The sequence below is a fragment of the Haliotis rufescens genome, unplaced genomic scaffold (assembly GCF_023055435.1).
Source record: "Haliotis rufescens isolate VD_foot unplaced genomic scaffold, xgHalRufe1.0.p SCAF_55, whole genome shotgun sequence".
Taxonomy (NCBI): domain Eukaryota; kingdom Metazoa; phylum Mollusca; class Gastropoda; order Lepetellida; family Haliotidae; genus Haliotis; species Haliotis rufescens.
In genome coordinates this window covers 1,027,543-1,050,063 of record NW_025964279.1, presented here as the reverse complement: position 1 = coordinate 1,050,063, position 22,521 = coordinate 1,027,543, and the positions used below count along the sequence as shown (strand labels likewise).

General features: G+C 38.3%; 1 protein-coding gene across 5 annotated transcripts in view; it reads right to left on the bottom strand.

Annotated features, from left to right (window-relative positions):
* The window catches only part of LOC124144985 (protein split ends-like), a 65,810-nt gene extending 45,666 nt beyond the window's left edge, over positions 1-20,144 (bottom strand). For all 5 annotated transcript variants that reach the window (XM_046514609.2, XM_046514611.2, XM_046514610.2 and 2 more), the window contains exons 1-2: positions 19,948-20,144; positions 3,973-4,242 (exon numbers count right to left, since the gene is read on the bottom strand). In XM_046514609.2, the coding sequence (XP_046370565.2) occupies positions 3,973-4,242; positions 19,948-20,030 (353 nt within the window). In that variant the 5' untranslated portion in view covers positions 20,031-20,144. The remainder of the gene's footprint in view (positions 1-3,972; positions 4,243-19,947) is intronic.
* Positions 20,145-22,521: the final 2,377 nt, after the last annotated feature.

Below are 22,521 nucleotides of genomic sequence, written 5' to 3'. Positions count from 1 at the left end.
TGAGGTGGAGTTATATGCAGCACTCTTTTTCCATTGTGCAGAGTACAGACTAGACGGGGGCTGTTAAGCAAACATCTTCAGATGTATATCCCTGAGATGGGTGTGTTCCATGTTGAAACGAATGACTGTATAATCTTAAGTTGGAAGGACAGTTGGTTACAAGCTCAACTGTCCATGAACCCAACTATTCACTAACCACAGAACCACAAGTCTGCAAGGGATGTTATGATACTGTAACATAATGCATGGAAGCGTCACTCACCAGATACACAAATACTGGGCGCAGTGTCTTATACAGGAAAACCTTTATTTATCCAAGTGAGACGAGTATGGCTGGTGGTGGGACGTATAATGTGGTCTGTTTGATGAGAGTGGGTATTATGGTATTGATCAATGTAATATTCTATAAATTTAACAAGAACACTGGTTTGAAAACATTTGTGGTAAGTGTCATCAGATTTGAAAAAGAAATTTGATCTACAACCCAAGTTCAGTGAAGAGAAAGGTGCCTGTCACAAAAAACGACATCTTGTTTCTATACCGTACACACCATTCACTGTTTCAGATATTTCAGACGTTTAAATGTTCCTTTGTAATTTTTTTCCCATTTAAAGAAAATAAAGAATTGTGATTTTAATGCCAGGGTGAAGTCCTTGTGCCAAGCACTCAGTTCATATCATAGTGATTGGGGACAAAGTAGACGAGGCTGGACAAAATGCCATGGCATACCGGAAAGCTAAGGTGGGTAAAAAATCACTGATAAAAATCTAAAGAAAATTAATTCCACAAAGGCTTTTGACAAAAGCAAGGCAGAAACAAACAAGTGAGGATTGACAGACAGAAGTTTCACCTTAGTACTGTCAGATTTACTGAAATGTAAACCCAGCATTACAACAGGCAACATAAAACTGTGAAACAAATCTATTTAAAAGATTTTTTTAGTCACAGAAGGTGAATTTGGCCAAATTACACTGAATAAATACTTCAATCCACGAGGACTGTGTTCACACTTTTCAAGCCAACCCAATAAGACCTCAGCCATCACTGTTCCACCATCAGTGTATGAAAACCTCCTTGTGTGTACTGTTGTGTGTGAAAGTGTACACGGACTAGGCATGTGACATATATATATACAGCTGTTTCAGTGAATCTTGCCTGTTTGTACTGATAGAAATGACCTTGACACTCCAGCAAGGTCACCATCTCTCTGCTGCCACCATTCTTCCATTTCCACGGCTCAAACAACAAAACCTTTGTCAATTCATATTTGAAAATGTTTATTTCATAAAATCTCAAACATGTAAATAGTCAAAACATTTCTAAATAGAGCATTAAAAAGCCCTGTAAAAAAGTAACAATCAATAAATTCAACAAATGATTAGTTGGCAATTTTGTGAGGAAAAAATAAACTTCCTGACATTTGCACCTTGAAGTCAATTCTGATTTACAGAAAAGAAAGAAAAACTCACTTCACAGATGAGAACAAGGCCAAACAGAGAGCATTTCCTGTTAGTAGAGCGAAGCCAGGGAAAGCACTTGTGGTTATTTCCAACACATTTTGTGCTTGGTATTCAGAATTCTTGGCCAAAGTCCAGGAGAACCCAGAGGAATCCTGGGCAAGGCGCATCATTTCCTAAATGTCATAGCACAAGGACAGGCACGTAGCAAACTTGCATAAATAACTCGTACAAACAAAGCTGCATTTTCAAAATGGTTGCTAAGCACATCTGAAATTTATTCAAGCTAGTCATCTCGACAAAGCAGTCCATTAAGATCTAAAGGTTGGCTGTTTGAGTGTCAGCCCTGGAACCTCTTTGTGGCGAAGCAACAAGCCAACAGGCTTGACACGTCAAAGAAGCACTTGCAATGCTGGTAATTTCAGAAACATGACTTCATATTTGAACTCCTACAAGAAACCAACATAATGAGATTTTTTCTATCCCTCTCATGGTTCTTTTCCTTGCAATATCCATTTAGTTTTTGGATTATTTTTGCAGTTGAAGTTTTTGTCTCTATCAAACTCTCCAATGAGATTTCTAAAAACAGTTTGATAATTCTATTTTCGTATGATGTAAGAATGTACTTTGAAATGGAACTATTTACTATCAAGAGAAGTTCTCATCCAAATATTCCTTTCTTCAATTTCATGCAATTTGTCAACAAAACTAAGTAGCTGTTATCGGATCTTAAAATTGTAACTGTCAAATGGTAAATACTGAAACCAAATCTTTACCAGGTAAGGGCTTTTGTGCTTCTGGACTGAATTAAAGTCTTCAGTCAAAAATAAATACTTGATCTGCAATGTAAGTTTTAAGGCCTGAAAGTTCTGTAAACATATCAGTTCTTAAGTCACATTGCCTCAAGCTTCAAATAAAACATAAAATTGAACAAAATTGCAAAACCAAAAGCACTTTTTCCTTCTTGATGGTGATCTGTGTTGTTCATGGTCTGAAGTGGAAGACCTGGCAGACTGCAACCAGCAGACAACAGTTGCCAGAAAAGGAAGCAGACGTCTTTCAGCCAGCTGCTGACATGGGCTACAGCTACATGTCTGGTCGCATCTGTGGACGAAGTGGCTGCAACCATATCCAGTCTTGACCATGGTCATCAGGTATCCATTGGCATCACATACATAGTATCCATCAAAGAACACACAGACAGTACAATCCATTTGGGTATTTAATCCAAGGGGTGGTATCCACAGCAAGTACTCCATCAGTGAGCTTTCCATGCCTACCAAGCATACCTGGCTTTCACCAGGCTACATCAGGCAAACACTGTGTCTGTAGGAAAGTACTCCAAGTAATCCACGTCTGCTAGTATGTCCGTTTGCCTGTCCATCCATGTGTGCATTAATGCAACTGTTGACTGCATAGCAATCCATGAGGTATGTAAAATCCATGTTGAGATCTCCAATAGTGTACTCCACGTAAACAAATCCAAGCGATGGGTAAATATCCGTTTTCCGCTGCTAAACAACGTCAAATGTGTAAATCCAAAATAAAAGAGCGAGAAAAAAGTACAGTTTCAACAACCGCGCACGCAAATATCAATACTCCATACACGACAGTTAACTGCATGGTATTTCTGAAAGTGTGTAAAGACAGTAAAGAGTGATAATCTTAGAGAACGTGATATATCCATCGTTATGATCCAGTGAGCTGTATACTCCAGGGTAGCAACTCCAATTGAGAGCAGGGACTAAAACAAAAATCCATGATGGGAAAGTACACCGGTGGTACTCCAATAGAATATCCAAAAGAGTACAATGTTCCACATAAGAGGGGAGCAAAATAAAAGCTGGTCACGATGTGAAATAGCAACTAAACCACACAATTGAAGTTTTACTTTACACGCACAGCACAAAACAAAACCGACCAAGGCAAAGGCTTATGTAGGTGTAGTGTTCCAAAACAAAATCCAAAATGGCAGTTTGTATTGTTAGTCCCAAGTTGATAGGCAATGCTCCAAAGATGGTCAGGGGTTGTGTCCCTGTCTAGCAACGGAAAAGTAACTAAATGCTGAATTGAACTCAAAGTCAAGAAAACAGTCTCAATTTTGTTGCACCTGGAAGTCAGCTCATACTTCTACGGTTTAATTTCTACAACTGCGTGATCACCCAGTTGCGTAGATGCAGGTATGAAAGGCATCTACTTTGGTCACGTGACAATCCCAAAAGACGTGCAGCTACAGTGTCTAGTACTATGTGAACGACTGTTAATGCTTTCTGTGAACACTGCAGAAGATACGCAAGGGGTAAGTCTTGTACTAAGTCATTGTTCTACGTATGGCATTTGGTTTAGTGATGTGTTGGATGTTTGGCAGAAAGAGATAGACTACTACAGTACATGTCAGACGAGCGGACCTGTCACCCGGATTTCTCCCACCGGGAGCTGGACGACAGATTGACGCCATCCCAACGATAGAAACACCACCATCAACCAACATCGGCAGGCAGAAATGTCAACTTACCCCTTTGGCCAAGGGAATGATCCTGATCCACGGGCAGCACTTCCGGTTGGGACATGAAATGTTCCGCGGTCGGGTTCATGAGTCCGAGTGACAATGCTTCCAGTTGTAGATCCCTCGCAGTATTCCGTTCTCAGGGAACAGTTCTCCAGTAAGTTCTCTGCTCCATGGGCCTTGGACGCTGACTTGATGTCCATAAACGCCACTGTGGCTGCTGGGCCGCCATCACTCTCCTTATTCAGGTGGAGTTTTACACTCTGGATTTTACCATATCTGAAATTGGAACAAGTTCAAGGTGAAAAAGACGGAACAGGGAAAACTAAATAAATAAAATTATGTTCTATTTGTCTGAAATTCAACAATTGTGGATCTGTAATATTTGATTTAATGGAGGATCTGTATTATTTGTTCCATTCCTGAAACCAGATGTAGAACTTAAAAAGGACACATTTGATTAAAACTGGGCCATTACAGCTGAGCTCATCTATTAGTGCTTTGAAATAGTTGAAGTACCAAGAAGGAACTGATTTCGAGGTCTACCCAAGGGGCAGACAATTTGATTTTATGGATGCTGGGATTTTTTGGTAATAAATATTGTTCCTGAAATCAACCCATAAAATAATTTCTCCCAAAGTTTAAACAACATTGAACAATAAAATTGTCCTGATACAAATATTGGCTTGGCTCCTCCTTTCACAGAATTTTTTTTATCGAAGCAGTGACTGAAAACCTTCAATCCACATCGAATATGAAATGGTTGGTCCTCAACAGAATACATTCCTGGCCTATATTCTTTATAGCACAATGGGTATCCATGAACAAACCATGAACATTTTAGCCAAGTATTACCAACATACTTCCATTGATTTTCTCTAGTTTTAGGACAAATCTATTGATCCTGTACTTCAGCATCCTCCCATAACATGGTGGTATGCATTCAGGCTGTAATATCAATTTCAGAACATGTTGAATGTCAACAGACCCTAATGTCTCCGGTGAGTGGTACTGGATTTCAACTTTTGCAGTGCACTACTGAATAAGGTTAGTAATGTATTCCCAAGCACTGCCATGTCTGGAAATCTGTGTGTCAATTTGGCTATGGGTGGTTCAAATAGACAGAGAATACTATCCCATAATTTCCATGTTTCTGTGGGGTCTTAGTTTAACTGTCCCTAGTGATGTGCCACCAGACACACTCTGTCTATCTGTGTCTGAAACTGAGGCTGTATGAAACACTGACTAGGCGGGACTGGCCAGATATACATGTTATTTTATTGCTCAGGAGAGTAAGGAAGGGCCTTTACAGACAGACTGGTTGTGAGAAAATCTTTTACATCGAACAGGGAGATATGAACATTTATTATGACCCTGGAACAAAACTTAAATATTTCAAAACTAATCAGTGAGTGAGTATGGTTTTACGCCACTTTTAGCGATATTCCAGCAATATCACGGCAGGGACAAAACAAATCTCAACTGACATATTAGTCATATTAAGAATAATGACATGAAATTCCCCTTTTTGGAAACTTGTAAAGATAAAGTCAAGGCAAAATAGTACCAAGAGTCAATTCTATTACACCATATCCACAAATAAAAAAGACCTTGTGCAGAAATACATAACTCATAGAGCCAGGGTCTGTTGACTTCCAATTCAATGAAGGACACAAGCAAGGATGTACTTGCTAACACTCTTATCAGGAACGATTGCTGCCAATCATATCACCCTAGTGATTACCTCGGGTTGGAGTCTGGGTCTCAATGCCAAAGTTACAGTTAGAAAAAACAAATTCCATTCAGAAGAATACTTTCATGAAATGCCGATTCATTTCATACAAGATACAGTATGTTTATACATTATGAACATCTAAATTACTTCAAAAGTATGATTTGCTAAAAAAATCTGAGATACAAAGTGATATGGCTCACATTACAAGAGTGTGTGAAAAGAAAATTGACCAAAAGTACAAGTTCATATTTTGGCCCTTTTATAATTGATTGCCCACGTATTAATTCAATATGACTTGCAAACAAGCTGGCACTTGGGTACAAGGTCTAATGCCCAGCAAACATCTGTGGCATTGACTCAAACATGCCTATATTGAAATTTGGGTCCGACTGTTGGTTTATCAGCTATGCATATGCTGAGTGACTACATTATACATGTCCTTGGGAGGCAAGATACCAACAGCTGCTGCTTGCAACGACCCAACTATCAGAGCATGAAGCTGTCATTGGAAACTGATAACGAACTGGGGAACATTCATCATTAATATTGCACAACACCTGACACTGTAATGTTGGTCTGTCTTCTCTCTTGTACCATGACCTTGGCACCTGAATTGTTTTGCAAATGGCCCTGTTACAAATTCAAGCACTCTGCAACCACATCTGCCTTGCCTTGAGACAAGCATACAGGAATTTATGCATTTATTCCAGCATGCACTTTCTACGAACTCTAACCATGAAGGACATTTCCAACTTCGACGCAAAACATGTTTGATGCAATTCCTTATTTCGACTTGTATCATATATGTTTTATCAAGTGAACAACTGACTTCACTTTACCTAAGTATACATATTCCGAGTTCAGGCATACTCACAAAAAGAACAAATACGTGTCGGAAAATGAAAATTATGCGTTGCTATTCGTCAATTTTGCACACAAAAGACCAAACAGCTATAAAAACATATTGAGTTTGTACACAAAAGTATTTGCTGTGTCAGTGATGAGACATGCTTTTTCAACATTAATAAGTGAGTGCTCGTCCATTTCCTGTCTGCTTGATTGTCTCATAACAGACACAGCAAGTAGTTTTGTGTGTGAACAGGGTGTATGTTTCAGCTAGTCAACAAAACACATTTCTATCTAATTCGACAGATGTTATTTTCAGTAATTAGTGTTGCCATATTATGCATTTAGTGTTGTTTATTTTTAGTGTTGTTTATTTGTGTGTTTTTTGGTCAACTATTGAATCATTTCTCTCACTATCCTCACCCCTTCAAAATCGGGGGGGGGGGGGGGAGAAAGGAACATACTAGTTACTTCTCTCATTTTTTTCATAGTATTTGTTAATCTGTCACGCCATGACTTGAAAGGCTCGAGTGGTCCTTAACTTCTTTTGAGCAGTATATTATTAATGTCTCCAAAATCCAAAGACTGTTTGTTTTGTATCCTGTCCAGCCATTAACATAATCACTGATAATAACCTCTATTCACTTCCAATGCAGGGCATATCATGTGATCAAACCATAGTGCAATTGGTTCAGCCTTCTAGACGTTTCTGCTATCAGCTACACCCCGATCCACCATGACAGCTTGAATTCACATGTGAGATCTCTGCTAACCCACCAGCCTTGCTAGCTGTTCAGCTCAACAACACAACACAGCCAATAGAAGATAGACAGGCTTGACTCGGCAGGAACAGTGAACCTGGCCTAGGTGCACACCTGCTTGTAATTCCCATCTAGATAGTACTCTGAGAAGATACTAGTGCACTTTGCGTGTATCTGTGGCATGCTCCTTGCTGGTGAATACCAGCAATATAAACATGTTTACACCAGATATCTACCCTTTGGCTGTGGAAACATTGCCATGTCTGATTTAGGCTTTCTTAGTTTTCTCTTCTGCGCATTATGTGTCTTAAAGGGGAATGGACGTCTAAATAATAAACTGTTGTGGAAGGAAATGCTGAAGTCATAGCAGATGACTGTTGATTCTTTCTGTAAAGTTGACCAAATTATTTCAAACCAAATTCTTCATCTTCAAATGCCAAACTGTTCCTTTGCAACCTACCATTTTTAACAATTACTTAGTTTCAGCTTTTATCACATCCGTTCATCCATTGAACTGAATTTTCACTTGAAAGAGGAATATATTCACACAACAATGATTTATTGACCTAACATTCAAGTATTTAATCACATGTAGCTTTATTTGATCCAACAGGACCTATTTACCTCCACCCATATTACATATGAACACAGCCAGGCAATCTCTGTACAAGCACCATTACCCAGTCACCAAACAAGTTGGGTCATAAAAATGTCAATCGTTGACTTTTGAAATCTATCCAAGGACTGTGGACTTTGCCATGATAGATTTGCCTGTACGGGTCACAGCAAACCCCAAACCTGCTCAGCTGGCAAACAGCCAAGCTTTGAGTCACAATTGTCACTTTCCTTGGTGGTAAACACCCTGAGGGGAAGCGACCTGTTTACAGGATACTACCCTGTCCCCCCGTTCTACTTCTACTGCGGCTTCATTAGAGACACCATCAGAATCTCCGCCCAGTGTTATCACTGGGATAGGGCAAAGGTCAACTGGCAGCTAGCCAAGTTTCAAATGACACTCGGGTTCCCAGGGTGTGGGTCTATATCATCAAGCTGAACAACAGTCTACATGCTCTGGTCGCTGTGGAGAGACAGATAATGGACTGAGACTTGTACAGGGCTGGAGATGGGCCAATTACTGTGCACAGTATTGCTTGCATTCGAGGCAAACATCCTTAGCCCCAAGTCACATTAAGAATATAGCTTTTAGCATCAAGATAAGATTTTGTTATTTTGGGTGATATTTCATGTTTCTTGAAAGGAATGTGGTGTAAAATATTTAGACTATTTCCATTTTATCTTGAGAAGCCATAACCAAGGGGTGAGTTCATCAGAAATGTACCAAATAGTAGCTTCTGACCAGCCAGTAGTCCAAAGCCTGTGTCAAGAAGTGTTTTTGTCTCCTACACTTAGCTGATAATAGTCCACATGTTAAAAATCCCCTGAAATGATTCAAAAAGAAAAGACTGGGAAAGTGTTTGGCACAGACAAATGCTATAAAATGTTGTGCAATCTTCATGTGAATCATATTAATTTCTCACATGCAAGGATGGGAATCAGCAGTTGCCTCCAAGTCAGACTGGATTGAATTTTGAAGCGATTTGAGAGGACATGTGTATATATACTCATGATTCTGCATGACGATTTTATTGAGTGAGTTAGTTGGGTTTTATGCCATTTTTAGCAATATTCCGTAAATATATCATGGCAGAAATGGACAAGACACATTGTACATTGTACCCTACTATCGCTATCATTTCGTTCAAGTGGCAGTACAAAGTTGATGTGACTATGAAATGTACACTATTTAAACCCAAAAGCTCCTTTCAAATTCCACAGATAAGCCCGTTAATATCAAATTCCTCACCCACAAACATCAAAACACTGTTATATTTAGATACAACACCCAAAATAATGAGGCTAGATGCAGCCAGGAAGGATATCAAAATTCCAAACGTACACTGTAGAATCTAATTTTCAGATCAGCAGCAGAGAAAGTTCAGCCCTCACACAAACTACTGAAAAACAAGCGAGTCTAGGAAAGTGACACGAAAATCAATAATGTTTTGTAAGAGAAGCTCTGTAGCTTATTTTTATCTTGTTCATAGCAGGACTTCTTGTTTCAGTGCTGTCTGGATATACATTTCCCAAGCTTGACCTTTTCCTAGTTGTAGAATCACCTGATCTCTCCACCAGGCACATCTGCCACGTTGCTCACTGACTCTCCACACTGCTATGACTCATCACACTATTATGGGCTATTTGTCATAAGCAACACTCGCTGAGGTCATGTGATCTGTATCTATCTCACAGCTGGTTTCCGAGAAACACTGATTAGATAGCACCGAGAATATGGCATTTGCTACACTTCAGTAATGAAATATATAGATCCATATCCTTAATATTCCTTCCAAATTAAAATCTGTCTATGCCACTGTTACGAAATGCAAACACAACACAAATGATAAGCCAGTAATTAAATGGAGTCGCACTACCTACCGAGGTGTATTGGATTGAGTCTATTGGTGGGTTTCACTACTGTTCAAACAGCTGTCGGGCAATTTCACAGGGTTAGACATTGGCACTAGTCCTGTAGTCCTTACCAAACTGCCCAATAGTAAAGGTATCCTAAGGACTAGTAGAAATTGGCCCATTTTAAGAGTTTTGCTATATGTTATCATTATAAGGACTAGTGGACAAAACTGTTAGTTTCTAACCCTGTAATTCATCAGCTTGTTAATAACATTTCAATTGTAATTTATTTAATGTTTGCCACAATGTAAAACACACCCAAGCTCATATTTTCAAAATATGCTTCTCTCCTTGCCAAAATTAGTCCATCAAGTATATATCCTTCCACTGTACAATGGTCAGTTTCCCACAAAGACGAGCTTGCCAGTCTGATATTAGAACTTCAGAATAAGTAAAATTATATCTACAAATATATCTTTGTGACAGAATTCCTTTTCAAACCATGAGTGCGACTTTTCAAAAACAACACTTCCAAACTGGAATAAATTCTCTGTAAATATTAACCTGAGCAAGTCATCTTTTAAGATTCAATACTTTATGAAATATTTCAGAAATATACTTCAAGTTATAATGCACAACCTAAAGAGTGAAATTTAGATTAATTCAAAAGCCCCTAGAAAATATGTGCAACAACAACATGACAATGCGCTGCACTTCAACGTCAGCTTGTTCGGGTTATAACTCTTATAACTCTTATGCTAAGTCACCACGCTTCCATCACAACACGACATGCTAATGTCAAACTCACAAAGGAAATATCCTGATAAAATCTCTCCTACATTCACTCAGCATGCTTGAGCATTGGTATTCATGTGATTTAAGTTTATTATGGGACTAAAAAAATATGGAAATGCGGAAGAAAGATTGTCAGCATGTCTGACACGAGCTTCCAGTGCTATAATGACGATGAATACTATTGTCACCCCAATGTCAATTGAAGGTTGTTACTGAAAGGTGCACACCCAAAACCTAATTTGCTGCCATGGCCTCCTGTTCTGACATGATCTGCTTGCTGGTGGGACGTGGGTTCAACGGTCACATTTTCTAAAGAGCTGTAAATTTCAGGGCATTACACAAGTACAGTGTCTTTTAATTTCACAAATATAACATCAGTGACATATATGAAGCTTGAGAGATGGTGTGAAATAAGAACAATTTGAATGAATTCTGAAAAAACAAAGCTACTTAAATTTAATTTGGTAGGGTACATAAGCACACCTTTTCAACAGATTACGAAAATCATGATTCATTATGACACTGTTCTTATTTCTGACAGGAAAGAAACTTGGTTCCTACAGTATGGCGACATTTTGAAATTAACATAATTCATTGACAAGAAGTGACATCTAAATCAGAACACATGTATCTGAGCCCCACACATTAACATAAATCCATCTCCATGGCACATCAAAACCTCTCCCATATTACAATTAATCCCAAATAAGCCCTGCTCCAAGCTCCCCACAATAGCAAATCAATGTGGCAGGCAGGACCAACCATAGCACAACTCGCGTTGCAATAATAAACTGCGCATATTAGCCGTTCATCCGTCACATTTCTGGGCCAAAGGGATACTCAATTTATTGAAATAAACTAGCTTTATATCGGCATATTGATTGTAGCAGAGTCAAAACTGCTGAAAATACACCCAGATTGAGATGTGTTTATTGCATTTTCCCATTCCACAACGGTAGCATAAAAAGAAGTCAGGACACAACTGAAAATTGCTGGCTGGCTGCGTGGTTGACTTTCAAAACAGCCTGCGCACTGACCTAGCCATGGAAACTTTGCATGTCTCAACTAGATCCAATGATTTGCTGGGGCAAACACGAGCTGGCCCTCTGCCAACAAAACCCCTGGCAAGATGCCAAAACACTCAAGGCTAGAGATAAAAGCAAGCAAAGATTAATCATGTTGTCATGGCAACCAGCACATAACAGGCTCAAACAGCCCAGTGTTTGTGCGAGCTGGTATCTGGGCTATTTTGGGACCACTATCTCAGCCCTCGCCCGGGCCTGGCTGCAAGCTGAATTTTCAAACCAGACCCACAACGATTTTCCAGCCATTTTTCTGCCCATCAAAGTCTCTCACCAGTGAATATTGTGTGAAAAGGAATATATCAAACCTTTGTGAAATATATGGAATTAATACTGTGCGTGAAAATTCCAACAAATATGAATTAGAGCGGATATATATGCGCTGCCCGGGACCAGGAATAACACAAAGGATTCTAGCTTTCCGCCATACGCTACTTGCTTTAGCAAACTGTTTCAATTAAACTGTATCTTTAATATTACTTTCCAGAATACGAACTTTCATGAACATATATCAAAGTTTCAAAGTTTCATGTCTGTCGGAAAGGCTGCTGTTGATTTTTTAAGGTTTGTCAGCACAGCAAGGCCTCATTATGTAAATTTATGTAGGCCATGATATATAGCTGAAAGCATGCTTAGTCAAAGGCTGAAAGCAGAGGCCATTTTGAATACTTTGATTTACTATTGCATGACAATAAAAAAAATGTTCATGTTGTTCTGCTTCGCAACATTAAGTTTGTGTACAGTGAAAGTTATCTCAATGTCGGTTATATTTTGGGTTTCTGATTGAACTTGTATTAACCCATATCCTAGTCTGTCTTTTTCATGTGGAATCATTTATGTTGGTGGTGTTCACTGAACCCTCATTGTTGCCTTCACCATGTCAGTGTTTACAGCAGTAGCATGGCCATGTATAACTGGATTTTGCTTCAGCATTTGATGTCTGGAAACAGTTGACCTACTTAATATATTTTCAATATGGCTTTCTTTCTTTGCAGGAAATGTTCCACATCAGTTTATGATTCATATACTATTGATACAAGATGTTCTGGAAATTAACATTTTAAAAAAAATCCCTTTTGATGTCTAAGATTTTTTTTAATAATGCTGATTGTAAAATTATCTTCTTCTTCAACTGTTCTGGTGGTGGCTTTCAAGTAGGATTCAACAAGTCAGTTTACTTGAATGAATGTGTTTATCAATATCCATCAAGATTGAAAAATCATTTCTCTTTTTCACTTTGGAAAATGTTCATGTACTATCATGTGTGTATAACAGAAACATTCTTTTCACAGGTAAAACGACATGGTGAAATATATTTACCACTGTCTTCGCCTTTTTCCCCTCAAACATTTTGTAACTGACTGATAAATTATTCCTTTTAAACTCAGCATAATAAGCTTGAATGGGGGTATTTATCAAGTTATGTAACACTCATGTAATGGCGTACATATGCCATACTCATAACACCTTTGGTCAACTGTCAAAACCAGTTTTTATGAACAGCTTTAGAAAACAAAATCATTAATTCACTCCCAATCTTCTTATGTTCATTTGATTCAAATTTCATACAAGGAAGATATTCTTCTAAGTGACGTGTCTAGAATTTCATTTTATGGCTGATTTTTTTTATTTAAATCACATGTTGATGTATCCAGTCCTTAATGGCTGTTTTGATACATTAGGAGGAAGGAAGGAGTCTTAAAAACGTTTGCTTCATGATATTCATGACAAATTTCTTCTTACGTCAAATCTGTCCTTTATGGTTCAACAGGACTTATCAATGACCTAGATCTATTAAAACCATTTTCTTGATTGCCAAAATCTTGTTCACCATGTCCAATAACACACACAGCATAAAAAAATCAGGGAAAATCATTCTCTAAAATTAAATGCCACCAAACAGAATAAAAAATATTGTTGCTTTTTCAAAGAAAAAATGACAATGCAAATTCCTGTTGACCTTCAGTATCTTCTGCTTGCATTCATTTCAATGCCCTGAAAGGAACAAGTGGCTTTTTGAATACATTTTACTGAACATCAAGTGTTACTGGTGAAGGCTGGACTTGTGATACCACTTTCACAGCTTATTTCAACAGCCCAACAAATATTTTTTCTCAAATTGCATCTATGAAAAATATGATTGCAAATGAAGGCTGGAATGCAGAAATAGAAATCAATCATAACTTGCAAAATATAACTTCAGTGCTGTCCATCTGGATTCGTACTTCATTTGATTGATGATCGCCAGCTGCAGCCTCCAGGCATGTTCTGTGTCAAATGTTGTGGACATTTAAGATGTAAAACGCACTACTTCACAGGATGTTTTAATTGACAGACGAGGAATATAATACCAATTGCCACCTTGCAAAACTCAAACATCATATTGAAAATTCAGTCCAATGATGGACCTGACCTTTCCTGTGGCTCAATGGCAAGAGAGAGATTGGGAATATATGCAAATTTTGTATGAATAATACTGTTCTGGATACAAATATATAGCATATTTAACACCAGAAACATTTACATTACCATGGAAAATGACATTAATGGCCGACTGATGACTTTGGGATTTGTGTGGTCCATAAACATATGACCATGACCTTTACTGTGCCAGGGCTACTGAGTTGCTGACCTGTGAACATGGTGCGAAGGATTGGAGAGCTACAGGAGACACCAAGGGCATTTACTAACTTCACTGCCACAGGCAACTTCTCCTTCACTGTCCACAACGTAGCTGCTGAACGTGAAGTAAACAACATACCAAATGATATTACTGAAGCAATCACTGAAAATTTATGATTGTGACATGGCAGCAATAATCCATCTCTGAGGACAAGGGTCATTTAATGTGATTCTAACTTTGTGCTGGAGCTGATAAATCAACTGCAGGACTGGATTTATCAATACCACACACATGACTCAGTTGTTTGGAATGCGCTGGGAACTGGGAACTAGTATATAGTGTGTATACAAGCTAATTAGCATTCTGGCTTCTTGCCAAATGTAACAGCTGTCACCAGTCAGAGCAGTTGGAAATGCCACATTCTACAGACAGAGTTGGACACAATACAACTAATTAGTGCATGAGTGGTCTGTGTTTCCAGATCTAAAGCTATTATTTATATCTGGCCTTTACACCGAATATTATAAAGGTAATTTGTGTAGTAAATGCCTCCTGCGAAACAAATACTTCTATTTCAGCAATGAATAATCAAGATGGAAAGTCCAATTAATTCTGAAATTGCTCTCAAAGGATTAATATTGTACCTGTTTGATCAAAAGCTGAACAGGAAACCTTTACAAAACTGCCATCTAGCACCCGTGAGCCAATCAAAATGACTTCAAGCAAACGTGTGCCATGGCTTTCAAAATTAGGGCAGCATTAGCAGCTACTAGTCCTTCAGTTCCAAAGTTAAAATATTCAAAGGACAATTAAAAGAATATAGAATTTCAAACATATCTATCTATCATGAGTGACTACAAAAAGACAGCTTGTTTCCCTGAAGATGTGTGTGGCAGAGTTTCAACAGGTACACAATATTTAATATCTGATGTGAACAAATAATATCTCAATATTTATTACACATTATCATGTGTTCAACATCTTGGCAATTTGCAACAGAAGCAAAATTTGTATACTAGAATACAACTACCAAATTGAATATAAATAAGATAATCGGATGTGGTGACTTCTAGATTCATTCTCACCTCTGCCAGAAACAGCTATATTAATGTCTGTATTTCCCTTGTTCTTCACTCAGACAAATAATCCTAATGAGGAATATCTCGATTCCTTAAAGAATAAATAACACTTTACATCAGTGCACCATGGATGCTGTTAACAGTTCAGCAGAAATGTTTTTGTGTTTAATATCCCTTTTGAGACAATATTCATCAGGATGTTTACAAAGCTAGATTGATAATAACAGCATCTGGCACATCACGGAACTGGAAATGTGGAGTCAATGGGATCTTGAACAACTTTAGCCACTTCTTAACTATCGTAAAATGGCAATCAGTGTTTCAATGAGGTGGGGCTTTGAGGCTTGCTTATATATAGTATCTGAACGTACGAACCCCCTAAAACAAACATTTAACATGATGGTGATGACTTTGGTGTTTATATTTTAACAGTCAGCACAAAATAAAAAGGATTGTGATGCTGTTCAAGAGTGTGCCCACTGATCAGGTGTAAAGTGTCATGTCTTTCCATCAGGCACGTTCAGTTCAGAATACTTCATAGAGTAACAATGAAATCTACTGAAAACGCCACAACATTTTTGACAGTGGGCTCGAAAGCTCTTGGCAAAGACTACAAAAAAATACTGGGATTCTATTGTAACACAAGATACAGGGATACACGGTAATGACATAGAGTATCTGGTATCTCAGTATCTACTTGTTCAGTACTACTCATTGTATCAAAAAGAAATAGGTATACATACATTTTGGTCTCTGACAAAAGCATTGGAGTCAACTAGTCCGAACTTGTCTCAAAATCCTTTTCAGTAGAGTTTAGTGTTTGTGCATATGAACTATTATTAGCTGTGCATACCGGACCAAACAGAGTTGTAATAGATTCAGACAAGTGGCTCAAGTTGCAGACTCTGTATATATTATGATTATGTTTGACAAAAGTTGTACAGGAGAGACTTGGGTACAGTGTTTGAAGGATGGAAGACAACGGCCCTTTTCACAACACTAATGGTAATGCCTCAATATTTAGCCAGGCTGAAGGAGTCCTTCAATTTCTAAAACTGCAGTAGTTAATATAGACATGACAAGTTCATGCCATCAAGCTACACTGCCACCACTGCTAACTTCAGTTCAAACAAACAGTTAACCGTACACAGGATCGAATGACCAGAACTAGGTGATTTTCCTGATACTAAACATCTAGCTTTGGTACATAAGAAGTACAAAAACATTGCATAATACCAGACCAAATATTCTTCATACACTGGTCTTAGATTCTGGCACAATCAGATATTATATTCATGACTTCTTGTCAAGTCCTACACATCAAGCATAAATGGAATGCCATCTTAGATGATTAATGTTATTCATGCTTAACAGCATTCATACTTTTAACAGCGCATGGAATGGCAGTATTGCTCATGCATACACAAGTAGTGTTCGTTTTGTATCACTGAAGAGTATATAATGAATTCTGTTCTCCAATGTGTCCAAAGCTTTATCTATCCAAAGCTCTGAACATACTTGTTCAAACCTGCCAGTTCTGGCCATAATTGATATGGTTCGGTTTTTATATTTAAACAAACTGGAAACAGTTACAAAACAGGAATATGGATTGTTGAATGATGTGATCACATGATACAAAGAAGGAACATGTATCTGCACAAGGACATTTTCAAACATACCACTTTGTGCAATTGTTACTTAAATATTCTGACAAAAAAACAGAATAAGCTATCAAGAGTAAGGCTGCCATTTGATGGCAGGGACAGTCAGAATGCCTGGACAATAGCCTATGAAAACCTGGAGTCATCTAGATATGAGCACAATTTAGAGTCATTTCTTGTCTACAAGACATTGATAACAAAAAAAAGAAAGAAAATATGTTGATACAAATAAGTCTTATAAAAATATATAATTATTTTGGATACAAATTGTATCAACTACACAGGATTTCTGCGTCGTGTGAACCCTGAGAATTGGCTTCACATTTGTCCCCATTGTTGGAAATTAGACCAAGGCCATGAGAAAAGCAAGTGATTGCATGGAGCAGAGCTCAATCCAATCAGCAGTTTGCCGAAGACATACAGATCTAAGTTTGTTGGTGTCCTTGACTGGCGAAATTTGAACACAGCAGAAGAAACCCATCTCATTTGGTTACTAGCCCTAATAACAATATGTGGAGGAGAACCTTCGAGATTATTATAAGTACCATGGCTACTTGAACAACTGAGAACCGTCTGAAGGTGCAGTGCCAGTTTCTTACAGTCGTCGGGAACTGTCAGATAAACATTGTCACAAGGTTAACACATGAATACAATCCTATATTGAAATGAAGAATTGCAATTAAGAAACATCAGGCTACCATCACATAAGCTGGAGGCATTGGTTATTGAACAATGATGACTGATGCTTTAGAAACAACTTCTGAAGTTCACATATATGACACTGAGCACATAAAAAGGTATGGATGGACAAACTAATTTCCCCCAAACAACTGTTAATGCTTGCAGTGATTGCTTCTACAGTTTTTGTTAGTTTGTTGTTGAATGAAACTCTGAAATATGATGGAAGCATTAATCAAACTAGGGCCACAAAAACCAGTGATTGATATCATGAAGCAACATTTCATGCCACTTTTGTATTGTGACACAGAATTATGCAGGTCTCTGAGCCTGTTATTGCTTGGGACCAATTCTAACCTGGACTGGAGCTTTTACACTAATTCTCTGAATTCCCTTCACCAATACCATAATCTCAGATAAATAACATGAACCTGATTAATAACATACTACTGTACATAATGACATACATTATGGTTATAATAATACAATGAAACTCAGTTGATAACACATATTAGTCTGCAATACAGTGTCATGACAAAAATTATCGATATTTCCAGTTTTACGAGAAATGCTCAAGATCTTGTTCATAACATATCAGAACACAATCAATAAGCAATATAATATGTATCCAAGACTGATTCAACCACTGCACAATATTCACAATTTCCAAGTAGTGAATCATGAGAGGCACAACCCTTGTTGGTTGGTTGGTTTGTTGTTTTAGGCCGCACTCAGCAATATTCCAGCTATATGACAGCGGTCTGTAAAATAATCGAGTCTGGACCAGACAATCCAGTGTACCCTTGTATTATGATATGCATTGCAATTTGTATGCATCACACAGCCCTCATGATACAGATCTCATCACAATCCTTGCTTTGTTCCTACTTCTACTTCATAACACACACACATTTAATGAAGGATGTGTCCAATATCTTTTTTGTGTGTAATTCTACATCAAATAGCATTGCTGATCCAAGCCATATTTCAAGCATTACCAATGAAAACTATGGCTACTGATAACAATAAATGAAACCTAATAAATGTCATTAAATATATATAATATAGTCACATGATCAATGTAACAAAGTTATCCTGTCAAAAACAAATCAACAAAACAGTGAAAATGTCAGTAAAAATACATATCTTTCACTACCAAACACAATAATTGTTGAATATGAAGGAGCATATGTTTCACTGGAAACACTGACTTCATACAACAGTTTTTCATAAGCATAGCATTTTCTGTCAATCAATATTCAACATTCATATTATCCAGACCAACCGAGAAACTGAGAAATCATCTGGAAGTTTGTGAGAGTTAAATAGGGACAGTCAAGTTTTACAAGTCTGTCTATCCAACAATCAAAAGGTCACCAACACAATTATTTCACCAATATACATAGTTACAAACATTGATCACAGAGTAGCACAGATTATCCAAATCAGCACAGACCTAGGTTTTTCCATTCAGACGAAGAATGTTAACATGGTTAATGCTGTCTTACTCTTTTCACAAGTCATGAGTACAACTTAGCTTGGAGAAGAAATGAGTTGTTGGCTGTTAATATTTTAAAACGAAAAATACTCAAAAACTGACAAACAGGGAGTATTGTTTTGCACAAATTCACGCCAATTTCTGTTAGCTGGGGGAGTGAGAACCGACTGCCCTGCATAATCGATAACATTATGTAATCAATGTTTTGGGCCATATTTCAGAGTAAATATCACTATTTCCGACACTTCACACGATCCACGAGAAATTATTGAAATGACTTTATTCGGTGACAAACCAACCAAAGTTATTCTGTCTTCAACCAACACCATTAACAAATGAACACGTGCTTTGCACATTTTAATACACCTACATCTCTGTCACGGACACAACATTATTAACGCAAGAAACCACAAAATGTACGCTTGTGCGACTAAGGGAAATCAAATTTGACCCATATTGATAAAGCGAAGCGAGCACATGTCAAGCAATGGTAGGGCTTCGATCACAGACGAACCTTGAATACGCCATGTTTATTGCAAACAGGAGCAGTATGGTCTGTCATAGCCGCCGAACTAAACATTGATCAAAACACCAAAATACTGCAGATATAACATAAAACCATGCATAGTACATGTCAACTATATGTATCGTTTCTTTTGCGCCAAATGTCAATCATTTCTTATACCCAGACTGGCTCAAAATGGCCGAGGGTACAACCGAACGGCCACAGCCACAAAAATAGTATGAGGTGACTTACCGTTGAAAATGGTTATTCACTGAATCTTCTGTACACTTTTCGGGTAGGTTTCTAACCAACAAATACCGTGTTTCTCGAACCATTTCTTCTTTAACTACATGGTTTAATGAAACAAACGCGTTCCATAAACCTATCCGCCAGCGTGAGTATACATCGTTGGATCGTTTCGACGCGCTAGGAATAGCACACAGAGAGAAGTGACGTCATAGCTTTCAGATTCTGTTCCGACCTTTCATCCAGCTATAGCCTGTTTCAATAAATACTCCCCCGAGGCGGCGGCGTTGTATTTGTTCATTGAGCTCTGAAAGAGACGTGCCAGAATATATTATCCTGTTTACCACAGTTTTTCTCGGTGTTTAAAACACTGTATCTGTTTCTTTCTGCAATATATACTTTGGTAGTGTGCCTTTCTTTCTGTATATGTTCAGGCTTAGACTACACTTGTGCGAAATATGCAATGGATTTCAATAACTCCGCCGAGACGAAGAATATCCAATACCGTAGATAATCTATTAAACGTCAAAATTATCAACTTAAACAAATAATGACAAAATCTTTATTAACGAACCTATTTATTGATGGTACTACTAGTGTACTTCTATAAATCAACACGAAACTTTATGATGATAATAATTCTGATGAAATTCGTAATTAATAATTGAGATTAACCGATAATAACAACACCCATTCAACTGACAATTCCCAAACTATGTAAGTAATTATATTCTTCATAGGTCAGTTCATTTCTTTAAATGCGACTAGACTCGGGACTATTGGAAGAACTAGAAAATGAATATTCAAGGCCATGAAACACCACTTTCCGTGTCTGCTTACTTAAAGTTAAATGGGGGGCACGGGTGGGCCAGTCGTCTAAGGCGCCGCGATTCGCTGTGCAGATTCGCTGTGCAGATTCGCTGTGCAGAGTTGCTTCCCTTGGGCACGCCAGAAACCTATGGTTGTGGGTTCGAATCCCGGTTCGCCCCGATTATGTTTCTAGGTTTGTCAGCACCATACCCGTGCTCGTGGGTTTCACCGAAGTGGTAAACGTCTGAGACCTGCATCACTTCGGGCTTTCCTCCCACATTAAGCTGACACACCGCGATATAACTGGAATACTGTTAAAAGCGGCGTTAAACCCAACTCACTCACTCACTCAAAGTTAAATGTGCAATTACCAATCTACAGTTTCATGATTACCCTAATGCAACAAGACAGCATGTCTGTTCCACACATGGACCTAATAACAGTGTTACACCTTGGCAGAACATGGGCTCTAGGCTTTAAAGCATTAGGGCTACTTTGAGGCTGAAAAACGATGGAGTGGGCCATGACTACTGACCAATGGTTAGCCTACTCCCCACCCGACCACTTCCTGTATGACACAGTGATTATGATTATGGCTGAAAAATATATGATATATGCCTACATTGTGATTGACGTGAAACCCGCTCTCCCCCGCCCCGTCTGGTACGTTTCATTTGTTGTCACCCCCGACGTGATATTGATGGAATATTTATGAAAGTTGTAAAAACCTGATTCACTCTTTGATGTACCATTTTAGAATTTACATCAAACGTTTGGATATATGGAGATATGAACGTAAAAACAGGTGTGCACACAGCTTAAATCTACGTTTAGTTAACAAATAACAATAATTACTTCAATCATTGAATAATTAAAACACAGAAATTTAAACAAAACAACGAAATACGTGACAATGGAGCACATTAAGACCCATCCATCCTATTATCAGACAACAAGGAAGCCGTGCTTTCTGGAAGCATAAACGCTAAACCTTTGCTCGGTTTGCCAATAAAATGTCATGGAATCACTCGCAATTGAGTCATTGTCATCTGCATAATTAATATTTTTATGAATATACGCTGGTCACACCACATGAGGTTTGAAGTGCACGCACGCACGAACGCACACGTGTACTGAATGGTTTAGGGTTGCGACGGGTAACTCGGGTACCCGGGTCGGGTGGGTACTGGGTAGGACCGGGAACCCACCGGACTACCCGGACCGGTGGTTAGTCACGTGATATATTGTTTAATGACTAAAATTATCTGGAACTCTATGGGTACACTACAAGTCACTAATGTTTGCTTTCCTTTCTGACTATGCACCCATTTCTTCTGACTTGTCATATGGTTGAATAAAGATATAACTTAAGTCAACTTCAGTGTATGCATGACCAGATTGTTAAATACATGTATCTAAATACGTTTTGCCAGGGCTATGCTAAAAAAGTTCCCAATCGGACATTTTGAGACATCTCCTGAGACCTTCAGTGGGTACCGGGTGGGGCGGGTGAGAGGGCGGCGGGTACCCGGGTAGTAAATTTGGACTCGTCCCAGCCCTAGAATGGTTGCTAACCATGTTTAACATATGCTCGAAAAACTGCTGACGCAAAGACGTATAAATCCTCTGTTGTTATCCCTGTTGTTTCCTTTAATTCCGTTTGATGTAACACCTATACAGTTCGTATGTGGCTCTTCTTAGAAATCGAGGATAAAGAATAAAGCGATTAGCTAATTCAAAGACACGTTCAGAAATTACACCCCAATCCCG